The following is a 12,370-nucleotide window of genomic DNA, read 5'->3' as shown; positions in this document are numbered from 1 at the left end:
TGATGATGATGTTGATGATGATGATGGTGATGATGGTGATGGTGATGATGATGATGGTGATGGTCATGGTGATGGTGGTGGTGATGAAGGAGGACCTGGAGAGATGGCTCAGCAGGTAGAATACTTACTGCTCTTGGAAAGGACCTGGCTTCCATTTCCAGAACCCACATGGTTGCTTACAACTACAAGTAACAGCAGTTCCAGTATTGACCTTTGAGGGCACCAGCATGCAGCAAAAAGTCGTACCATAAATAAAAATAATAAATCTTAAAGTTAATAAATAGTTCTAGGTGTTCTAAATTCTAATAAAAATACTAAGGTAAACCTTACATTGATGTTGTATTTGGCATGAGTCCTGCTTAGTCACACGTCGAATTTGGTTTCTGCTCACCAAAGCCCCCTTTCAACCCTCTGATACAGCTGTGGTCACATCAGCGTCCTCTGGAAAGCAAAAAGAACTACGATCCTAAGGGAAAGAAATGCTCTCTAGATGTCTTAGCTAGGGTTACTACTGTTATGCTAAAACACCGTGACTAAAAGCAACTTGGGTATGAAAGAGTTTATTTGCCTTTGATATCACTGTTCATCGTCAAAGAAGTCAGGACAGGAGCTCAAACAGGCAGGAACCTGGAGGCAGGAGCTGATGCAGAGGCCATGGAGGAGTGCTGTGCACTGGCTTGCTTCACACTGCTTGCTCAGTCTGCTTTCTTATAGAACCCAGGACCACCAGCCCAGGGATGGCTCCACCCACAGTGGGCTGGGCCCCCACATCAATCACTGAGTAAGAAAATGCCCTACCGGCTTGCCTGCAGTATGGTCTTAGGGAGGCATTTTCTCAGTTGAGGTTCCCTCCTTTCTGATGACTCCAGCTTGTGTCAAGTTGACATGACGCATCCTTAGGAAGATAAAAGGAAGTTTTGTACAATTTCCAGGTAGAGGGGAAAGCAGAGGGAGATTGGAAACTACCCTCCCTTCACACTCTCCTCAGAATACTGTGCTGTTAAATTTTATTATACTCTTTTCATCTAAACAGCAGGAAATGAGGTTAAGTCACCACAGAGAAGGATAATAAACATTTCTAGTGAGATCATGCTTCCTTTGGAGGATGAATCACGTGGGTGAATACCCAAAGGGCTGCTTGTCACAGGCGTAATGTGACTGTCCATTACCAATACCCAGGAGGGCCAAAGGGCGAGTTCTCTCTGTGCTCCTTTAAACAAACCTGGGGGGGGTGGTTTTTTGTTTGTTTGTTTTTGTTTTGTTTGTACCTAGCAAGCCAGATCTGGCTGATAGAGACCCTAGCTTACCTGCTTGCATGAACAGCATAGGAAATAGTGGAATTGGTCCACATCTTGTGGACCACCGTTTACACATCCAAACCACCTACATCAGTTCTGGGTTTTACTGTCTGAACTTGCATCTTGATTTTGTAAAAGTTACATCTATGTGCAGATGCACAGGACTAGTTATTATAAATTACGCTTGTACATTCCTGTGGTGTAGTGGGCCTTGAGAGGAAGCCTGATAAGGTCGAGCTAAGGCTTGAAGCCCCAGAGACCCAGAAGGGACGGCAGGAGCTTTGCCTGCTCTGACTCCATGTAGCCACAGCCCCCATAGAGAGAACTGTGGCCATCAGTCACGTAGGGGAAGAGCCCGTCTCTCCTCATGTAGATGAGGCACCTCAGTCTGAGCCAATAGGAAGCACCTGCTGTCAGACCCAACCCACCCCAAAACTGTATCTAAGATCCTATCCAGAAGGAATAAAGGTGTGTGTTACTTGGTTGACTGAGAGCATCCGTCACAAGAGCTGTAACACTGCCTAGGAAGAGAACGCTCGCGCTGGCCCAGCTCGGCTCAGCGCAACAGCAGCCCCTAGGGCAATGACACCTGCTCCTGTCCTTTCCCCTTCCCTTGAGCCCTCCCACTGGGCGGGGCCAGAGATCTCGGTGGATAACCTCCAGAAAGCAGACTGTCACTTAACACAGATGTTTTTCTTAAGCACCTTTTCTCTCTTCCCTTCTCCCTCCTCTGGGAACAGTCTCTTTCTTCTTATGTTCCATAGCCATCCGAGCTGTTAGTCAGGTCACCCAGTCATTCTGCTGTCTCTGTGGGAGCCTGAGAACCCTTGGCCATCACTGTAGCCTGGTTGTCTCTTCTCTCTCCTCCATCTCCTGTCCCAGTAAAATGACCAGCGCTGAACTCAGGGCAGGAATAAAGTCTAGCAACTGCAGTCTTGGCTTTGGTGCCTCAGACCTTAATAGAGCCAAACCAAGATTAAGACAGAAAGTAGGCAGTAAATAGAAGGGTTATGTGGGAAAGAGCATGTGGGAGTCCCAGGGACCTCACATCCAGCACGCAGGGTACAGCAAAGGATCCCTTGTGACCCTGGAAGATGTACAGCCGACCTACTTTGACTGACACTGATGACCAAGCCATGGGGAGGCTGTGGCCGAAGGCCAGAGTTAAAGATCCAGAGAAAACAAGCAAAGATGGATAGTGAGTTTTAAATTTTCCAGTAAGCCAGGCACATAGCACATGCACTTAGGCAGCAAAGGCAGGCTGATCTCTGAGTTCAAGGCTGGCCTGGTCTGCTGAGTTCCAGGACAGCTGGGGCTACACAGAGAAACCCTGCCTTAACCTCCCACCCCCAAAGCAAAAGGTTTAATTTCTCCTTCCGAATAGGTAAGTTAGTAGTTTTGCCTAACGATAGACCTCTCAATAATTATTGTATCACTAAGTGGAAGATTTACTTATCTATGACTAGTGTAAGCAGTCATCTAAGCGTATTGCTTAGAAACACAAGCTGCTCGTTGCATAACACACGCATGGAACAGAAGCAGGGCTCACACGGGAAACGGCAGGGGTGAGGCTCTGGCCGCTTTACTTATCTGTCTTAAAATGAGCTCTCAGTACATTGCTGTGATTGAGAAAACTTATCTTCGCCTGCTTATAGCACTTGAAGTGAGTTTCTGAAGGTTAAAGACAAAATTCTTTAAAATGTGCTGGTGTTTTTTTAGCTTCTATTATCCTCCCGAAGAGCAGCCAATGCTCTTAACTGCTGAGCCATCTCTCCTGGTCCTGGTGTTTGTTTCTGTGTTTGTTTGTTTGTTTGTGACTGGGTCTTAAGCCTTGGCTGGCCTAGAACTCATTGGTCTACACAATGGTGTAGACCAGGCTGGCCTCAAATTCACAGAAATCTTCCTGTCTCTGCCTCCCAAGTGCTGGGATAAAAGGCATGCAGCACCATACCTGACCTAAGGGCGATCTCTATTTCTGAGTTTCTTAGGCATTTTTCCTGAGCAGTTGCTTGAAGAAGATGATCTCAGAGAAGATGGCAAAGCTCGCTGAGGAGAACTCAGAAATGGTAAGAACGCTGAGACCTTCTTGTGTGCTGACACATGGAGACAAAATTAACCCCTGAAGTCTCATGGTTTGTGGCCTTGTTCTCTAGGGAGGCAGCGGCAGCTCTCAGCAGGTAACTCTGACTTTGTTACCAGAGTTAGGGTCTTGGCAGCTCTTACAAACACCTGTCTCCAGCAGGCCAATTAGACCGACAAGCTGTGGGGAAGAGCAGAGAACAGAGATCTATTTTCCCCAGACTTCCTGTGTACCGAACAGGAAGCTACCGAAAGCTGCTGAGTGAAAGAAACTCTCAGGGCAGTTTTTGTTTTTTGTTTTTTTTTTTTCCTCAAAATTATCTTTATTTTCTGGTCTACATAGATCTATGGAAGGCCTAGTCACTTACTGAAAGGCTTGGTGCATAAACTGTGAAACAAAACAAGAACAGCCATGAGAGTCTAGACTTTTCTGGTATTCTGATTGTTATACAAGCATGCTCCCAATAAGATAAGACAGGCTGATGGATACTTGTATTGGTAAATTTGATATATTTTTTAGAAGGTTACAATGATCCTTACAAAACGGAGCCGGCTCAATAGAAACCAACCAGGCACCATGCCTGTACTTAACACATCTCTTCAAACTTACCGTTTATTTCAGTGAACAACAGAATCAGTGCTTTAGCCAGTAGACATGGATGTGTTCATCAAAATATTCAAAGACTTTCATTTCTACAAATTTTTCATTTATTTTATTTATTTGTTATGCTTTATTTTGATTCTTGGAAAGAAATTGGCTTCAAAGAGAAACCGCATTCCACACTGAATTTCCTCCACAAAACATTTGGTAAAAAGTGCACCTGGTGGAAGCTAACCTCTGCCCAGCATTTTGAGGTCAGTGCCAGGCCTCTGCACAGAGGACGGTGGTCTAAAATCACTTCTGGCTTAAAATGGCCAAATAAATGTAAGGCGGTGACATTTGCTTGTTTTCTAGACAAATACACTCTTGGAAGGACGCATATTACAGAACTCCTCTGTTGACTGAGGCACACACAGGTCTCTATTTAGTGAGGGGATCCTGAGTCTGAGGTTTTGATAATCTTGAAGAATCTGGGGCAAAGGGGAGAACACTAGGGAACTTTAACCAAACGAGCCCATGATTAAAGTATCCAGTCCCCTAAATACTGGGTTTCCCATTTAGAGGGGATGAGAAGGTAAAGACATTTGATATCAAATCTAAATCTGTTAATGTCTTGTCAGTTTGTGCAATGATTTCAAAAGAGCAGCTTGAAATAGGACGGTGACTCGGAGAGTTTGGCTCCCAAGGCCCCATGGAAGTTGGTTGTACTTGGCAGTCCTTGGGTAACCCCAGCATAGGAGGTGGAGTCAGGACTCCTCAGGGGATCTGGCTAGCCAGACTAGGTGAACCAACAAGCTCCAAGTTCAGAGAGCGCCCCTGCCTCCATATATAAAGTGGAGGGGTATTAAGGAAGACTGGATGTCAACCTCGGGCCTCCACAGGCAGGCACGTATCTGCATTCGTATACAAAGATAACACCCATGCACAAAACAAAACAAAACAAAGGTAAGCCTTGAAATGTTTATGAGGTTTGTTTGTTGTTTTGTTTGTTTGTTTGTTTGTTTAGCAGAGTCCTGCTATATACTCCAGGCTAGACTTGAATTTATAGCTATCTGCCTGTTTAAACTTCCCAGATCTGCGCTATCACAGGCATCATTAAAATTTGTGTCCAACAGTTACAGTGAAGAATAACATAAACACAAACTCACAAAAAATATTTAGAAAATTAAACGATTTGTTTTGTTTTAAGTGTATGAGTGTTTTGCTTGTATACGTATATGTATGTGCACTACATGTGCACCTGGGGCCTGTGGAGGTCAGAAGAGAGCCTTGGACATCCTGGTACTGGACTTATGGATGCTTGTAAGCCACCATATGGGTGATAGGAATTGAACTCGGGTCCTCTGCAAGAGCCACAGATGCATTCAGCCATCTTTCCAGCCCTATACATTTGGAATTTTAAGGCAATATTAATCATAAGCCACAGAGGTTGTGTGTGTGTGCGTGTGTGTGTGTGTGTGTGTGTGTGTGTGTGTTGGGGCTGGGGGCATATTACATCATTCTTAAAGTTCTCCTCCCCCACACAGACCTAGTTGAGTTTCTCTAATGCTACTTTTTATTTATAAGCACAGTGTGAAGGCTTAGGTGGGAGGAGAGCCAGAGCAGAATTATAAAGACGTTTATTTTAAAAGAAAGTGCATTGGTTAGGATAACCAATAGGATAGTTTACTGCATATAACGGAAAACAAAGTAAGCGTCTTAGTTGAGTTTCTGTCGCTGTGATTAAAAAAAAATACTGACCAAAAACAGCCTGAGGAGGAAAGGGTTAGCATCATCATACAGTTTACAGTCCATCCTGTGGGGAAGTTGAGGCAGGAATCTGGTGGGCCAGGAACTGAAGCAGAGACCATATTGGCATGTTCCCACAGGTTGTTCAATTTGCTTTCCTAGACTCCCTGGGACCATGTGACTATGGTGGCGGTGTTGCCCACAATGGTCTGGACCCTCCCACATTAACCATCAATCAAGAAAAGACCGGCACAGGCTGGTCTGCTGGAAACATTCCTCAGCTGACATTTCCTTTCTCAGATATGTCTTGGTTTGTGCTAAGTTCACAGATACAAAAAAACAACAAAAACAAAAACAAAACAAAACAAACAAACAAAACCCCCCAAACACAAACCCAAACCTAACCAGGACAGCAAATGTCCTAAACAAAACAGAAGCTCACTCTCTCATCTTAAAGAAGCCTGGAGATGGGTCTAGTCCAAGGCTGGGCTGTGGCCCTGCAGTGTAATTAGAGACCTTTCTGCTGCTCTATCCTCAGTGTGAACTCCCACCTCTTGTGGGCTGAGTACCAGACATGCTTCCACATCCTTAGACCTGGGCAACATGAAGAATGACTTCCGTCCTTAAGAAGGACTCTCAGGAATCTCACACAGACTTTATGTCAATCATCCAGCGGCTGCCAGAGTCTCCTGCATTTTCTTTCTGTCCATCTCCTTTAGCAATAAGCAATAGTTTGAGTTGGAGAAACAAAACACCCTGTTAAAAGTTACATTTACCAGAGCCTCAAAGGCAAACACAGGTCTGCTATGTGTGTTTCAAATCTTGGCCATAGGTATAAGGTCTATGTGAGACTCTGAGAATCCTCCATAAGGACAAAAGCTGTTCTTCAGACCCTCAGTAGAGTAGAGAGCTGGGCACAGCCTTGCTGGGGAGTACACAGTCCCTAGCGGTTTAATAGTTCTTTTCTTTCCCTCAGAGCAGCACCCAGAAGCCCCCAACCCCTGACTAGCTAGGTTACATTCTCTAGAGGTGCCAGGCACTGCTCCACCCTGCTTTGTACCTGTTCATAGTCTATCCTTGCCTTCTGTGCCTTCATAGCTCCCTGATGAAGGCTGCCGTTGTCGTACACACCCTTCCTGCAGCCACCCCAGCCTCCCTCACTACAGTCCTTCCTTGGCCTCCCCTCCATCAAATGCTGTGCAGGTAGTTCTAGAAAAGCCTGCAGTGCCAGGTGTACTGGTGCAGAGATGTGATCCCAGGGTTCAGTAATCACAGGCAGGAAGGTGGAGAGTTTCAGCTGACCTGAGCTGTGTGGAGTACAAGACCAGCCCAAATTAATAGTAAGACCCTGACTTGCTTAAGAGATTTTTAGGCCAGCAAGATAGCTCCGTGGTTAAAGGTGCTTGCTGCTAAGCCTAGAGACTTGAGTTCCATCCCTAGGACCTACATGTCAGGAAGAAAAAACTGATTCCTTGGGGCTATACACTCTGATGGCCATATGCATAGAATGGCATACACACATACACACACATACACACATACACACACACACACACCAAACAAACAAATAAAATCACACACAAAACAAACAAACAAATAAGTAGAATTATAAAAATAACACTTCAGTGTTGTAGTAATTTCCAACCCCAATAAGCCTGTATAAAAAACACAAATCTAGTTATTATATTTATAGGCTATGTGCCTAGATTGGGCAGAACTAACACTATATTAACTTATTCCCCAGCTATGAAACCCTTTGTTACTTGTAGTTTCTCCTGGCTTTGTGGTTCTGATCCATCTTGGCTTCTTCCTCCTCCTCCTCCTCCTCCTCATCCTCCTCCTCCTCATTCTCCTCCTCCTCCTCCTCCTCCCTCTCCCCCTCTCTCTCTCTCTCTCTCTCTCTCTCTCTCTCTCTTTCTCTTTTCCTCCACTTGCCCCCACTCTCAAAGACCTCCCATCCCACCTTTCCCCTCCACTGTCCAATCACAGGCTCTAGCCTTTCTTGACCAGTTAAAATAGGGAGGCTCACATGAGATCACCTGAGTATGTGATCAACTGCCTGTCAGGGGCAACCCCTCTTGAGGAAGCAGAATTAACATCAGAATTCAAACAAGTCAAACAGCATCAGGACAACCCACAACATTTCCCCTTTTTGTCCAGTTAAAAAGGCTCTTTCTCTCAGATATAAATTGAGCACAACCATATAATTATGTAAATTATAAAGTATGATATTTACTTAATATCCAGGCCACCATATTTGTCAATTTAGATAAAGTACTCTACCATCTATCCTAATTAAGGAGTTTACAATTCTGTGCCTGAATTATGTTGATTTCAGTTTTTGTTACCATCTGAAATCTATTTTTTCAAATCTAAAACATCTTCTTTAATGCTAAGCAATGTAAGTTCAATTACAAGACTATAACTTGTCTTTAACCCTGCCAGAGATCTAAGAAGGAATTAAATATTATATGAATATGTAGGAAGCACAAAAACATAGCTTCCAAAGCTATACAATTTGTAGAGACAGCTGACTGTCTGGACAGTCCCTTATTCTTCAAAATGTCAGAGTGTCTGTCTTGAGCCTTCTGGGCCAAAGCCGTCTGACAGACCTTGAAATGAAGCAGGGATTATGAAAGACTAGCTTACTTGTCTTGGCAGAGCTTAGCCATTGACTATCCCACGTCTGTTCGTCCTTTTGGGACAGTATTCTTGTCTGTAGATGAATTAGGGGATACCTTGCCACAATCAAAACAACTCCACCTGGAGGTGATGATGCTCAACGTCGTCCTTGAAGTGGAATGGGGAACTGTCGGGAGCACACATGTCAACTGATCTTTAGTACCGACATATTAGATGCCATATTCTGTGGATCTCTGATGCATTTGAAGATTATATATATAGCATAACTGAATTATCAAAACATTGATTATTCTTAGCTATTTACTATTTAAATAATCTTGAAAACACTTGTTGTAATTAACTAAATTAGAATCTAATATGACCTTGAGTTTCACTATCTGACTATTAGATTGCATTACTTAATCATCCTAAACAGCTTATAATAGCAGCTATTAGAAGGACTGGGTCTAAGCCTCTGTATTTTTAAGTGAGTTACATAGGCACAACGCCTATTTAAGAGTAACAATATTAATTTTAAATTTTTTATCAATATACAAAATTTTATACCAATGAAAACCTTAAACCAATGTAAGAAATTATAACCTTAATTTTGTATCAAATATAAAGATTTCTGTCACTGTAAGATTATGACTATACAATACTTTGCTTAAGAGTAAATTTAATATTCTATCCCTATTTGTCTATTTCTTTAATTTCTATAATACTACTATATCCTCCTTTTTTCCACCCCATCCTTCATCTAAGAAAGAAGGATAGAGAAGAGGAAAGGAAAGGTAGAAATCCCTGAGTCTGAGCTCTCTAGTTTCCTCCCTGTCTGAGGCTACAACATTTGAAAATTATACCTTAAATGACAATATATCTATAATCTAAGAACCATCACCCCAACCTAAGGAACTGGGACAAAGATCTTCTTTTGTTTGCTTCTAGCTGAATTAGGGTAAAGAATTTCCTTCTGGGGGCCCAAAAGGAAGTAAGAAAATTGGCTTTGTTAAAGGAAGGCTAGCTGGTATCATCTGCCTTCCAGTCTCTATGTGCTGAGAAAGTTCATGGCTTAGCTGAAGTCCTGACAATAAAAGTCTGAAAGGCTGGATGGGCAAGCTAGCTGTTCTGGAAATGTCCTAGAAGCAAGTCTTTGGAGGAAACAGCTTCAGTGTAGTTGAGGTAGAGTCAAGCAAGGAGCTGGAATGGAAGGTCTCAGAATCTCAGCATCCCAGAGTGTCGATCTTGTCAGGGCTGTATTTCTCCTCTTCCGTTCTGTAATATATAAACATTACAAGCAACACAATTCTGTAAAGACATTTGTATGGAATGTGCAGGGTGCGCAGATCAGTTCAAGAAGATCAATTTTAAAAAAGACAACTGCCTTTCTTTAAAGCTTAGTTTGATTACATAATCAAACTACAATATAATTTTCCATTCATGCCTTCTTAAAGGATGGTATGTAATAATAAGTCAAGAGAATTTTGTGCCCAATAAGTGTTATTGGCTTTATCTAGACATTTAAGTGTTAGAAGATCCCAGAGCTGTCCCTGTGTACAGGGACACATGCGTCACCACACATACGTCACTTATCTTGTTGATCCTGTCCATCTGCTTCTTGTCTGTAGCCAAGGTCTTCAGGGGATTCCCTTTGTCATACCTGATTCTTATCAACTTGAAAGGAACTCATAGTTTTTGTTTTCCTGTGGAAATATAGGCATAACCCCTCCCCCAGTGTAACACATTTCCTGTTTTCCATCCTTAAAAGAAACAGGCTAGTTTAATTCAGCAGTTTTTTCTGCAATTCAGTGTCGTTCAGTAGCCGTAGTTTTTTGTTCAGTAGCATTTTAAAAATTTAAGATTAATGAAGCACTATGTAACCTGTCTCTGGGGATCATTGTTGTATATGAACCGGATAAACTAAAGTTTGCCTTCTAACAACCTTCAGTGGGCTTTCTCTAATTTTATCTTCTGCCTCTACCTGAGTATTTTCCCTAATTGAAATTTTAAGATCCTCCCTTAAGGTCTGTGCCCATGTTTCATATCTCTCCTTTTGTCACTCCTCCTGTTGCATAAATTCCTCTATTCCCTGTTCAAGGTTCTACTTCCACAGTTTAATTTGTTCTTTATATTGCAATTCTGATATTCTGCTATCTATTTTATCTTGATTGATTAATTTTAAAAGGTTCTCCTCCAGGCCTTGCTTCTAATCCCTGTTACTCTCTCTCTCTGCTTCTCAGTCCGATCTGGGAGCTGTTGCATCTTTTGTTCTCGTGTCTTTTCCATTTCCGTCCCAACCTGCATTTACCTTTCTCTGTCACTTGCCATGACCTATAAATTCCTGTACCTTTAGTTCCAGTGTTTCCTCTTACCCCTTTTCTAACTTGTAATTTTTCATCTAGGGCCCTGTCTTTTAAAAAGACACAGTAAACTAAGATATTTAACATTGTAGTGATAAATGGGAAGGTGTCAATTTTCTTTAAATCCATCCCTATCGAGCCATTCAAAATATCATCCCATAAACCCTAAATATGTTTCTCATCTTTAAGTATCTGATATATCTATCATCTATCTATCTATCTATCTATCTATCTATCTATCTATCTATCTATCTATCATCAGTTTATAATTCTTAGTACCTGATCTGGAGCTTCTTGTATCTTTGTCTCCCTCTGCTGTTCAGTTTCGAACACTGCAGTTTGCTTCTGGGCCATCCTGTCTTTGGGTTGCAGCCAGTAGCGCACACTGATCCCAGGCAGGTTGATAGAGCAGGCCTGGCTGTCCCATGTCCTATTTATATGTGGAGAATACAGGAAACTGAGCATGGAAAGGCTTGCTCAGAGATGCCCGGATCAGCCCGCTGTGCCTGTGAGAAGGCTTTGGAAGGTTCACAGCTGCGTCTTCACAGGCAGTCACACCCCAGGCTCCTTAGTCCTTCTTTAAGCTTCAGGATTCCCAACCATGTTGTGGCACTGGCACTATCTAAGTCCCAGCTCAGGGCTGTGGTGCTGCCTCTGGTTGCATTGGTTTGCTTGGGGCTTGGGGAGTGAGCCTCTCAGTTAGTTCCCTGTAGACCCCTTAGCCCTACTTGGTGTTTAATTTCCACCCTGCTGCAGCTTTAGAACACAGCCTAGTTGTTTATATTGGGAGGTGGTGCTTTTTATCTTTAGGTTACTTCAGTTCTAAGCCCTACATTGGGCACCAAATATTGTAGTAATTTCCAACCCCAATAAGCCTGTATAAAAGCCACACAATCTAGTTACTATATTTATAAGCTATGTGCTTAGATTGGGCAGAACTAACACTATATAAACTTATTCTCCAGCTATGAGACCCTTTGTTACTTGTAGTTTCTCCTGGCTTGGTGGTTCTGGTCCATCTTGGCTTCCCCCTCCTCTTCTCCATCCTCTCTCCCTCTTCTCATTCTCCTCTACCTACCCCCCCCTCAAAGACCTCCCATCCCACCTTTCCCCTCCACTGTCCAATCACAGGCTCTAGCCTTTACTGACCAGTTAAAATAGGGAGAAGGTTCACGTGAGATCAATTGAGTATGTGATCAACTGCCTGTCAGGGGCAACCCCTGTTGAGGATGCAGAATTAGCACCAGAATTCAAACACTGTAAGGACATGCTACAACAGTTCAGGATTTAAGCCATTCATAGAGGATAGCCTTGCCCAACACCCTGAAGGAGATCTACAAATAACAATGCAGTAACTATTATTATTAATTTGGTGGTGGTGGCAGTAGTAGTAATAGCATAAACCCTGTCCTCAGCCCAGGTTGTCACTTCCCTCCTCTGGGTCCCTAACTTCTGTACCTCATGTACCCAAGCCTCAGCCCAAAGCTTTTACTCTGATTCTAGTTTGATTAATTATGAATTTTGACAGCCCAAAGCCCCAGCTGGCTTTATTTTAGTAAATTCTCAGGATCTAGAAGGATAATTTGTTTCCTTTGAAATCCTTTTAAAGGCTATGTTGAATTATAGGATTCATAGATAACCACCAGTGTTAGATCAAGGCTTCCTCTCATTTTAGTGACTTC

At 42.9% G+C, this 12,370-nt stretch overlaps 1 protein-coding gene across 2 annotated transcripts in view; it reads left to right on the top strand.

Moving 5' to 3' along the window:
- The window catches only part of Snx31 (sorting nexin 31), a 56,684-nt gene that overhangs the window by 40,347 nt on the left and 3,967 nt on the right, over positions 1-12,370 (top strand). For both annotated transcript variants that reach the window (XM_028767274.1, XM_028767264.1), the window contains exon 12: positions 3,287-3,364. In XM_028767274.1, coding sequence (XP_028623107.1) covers positions 3,287-3,364 — 78 coding nt within the window. The remainder of the gene's footprint in view (positions 1-3,286; positions 3,365-12,370) is intronic.

Source organism: Grammomys surdaster, unplaced genomic scaffold (genome assembly GCF_004785775.1).
Source record: "Grammomys surdaster isolate TR1022 unplaced genomic scaffold, NIH_TR_1.0 63, whole genome shotgun sequence".
Taxonomy (NCBI): domain Eukaryota; kingdom Metazoa; phylum Chordata; class Mammalia; order Rodentia; family Muridae; genus Grammomys; species Grammomys surdaster.
This window is presented reverse-complemented; position numbering and strand designations above follow the sequence as displayed.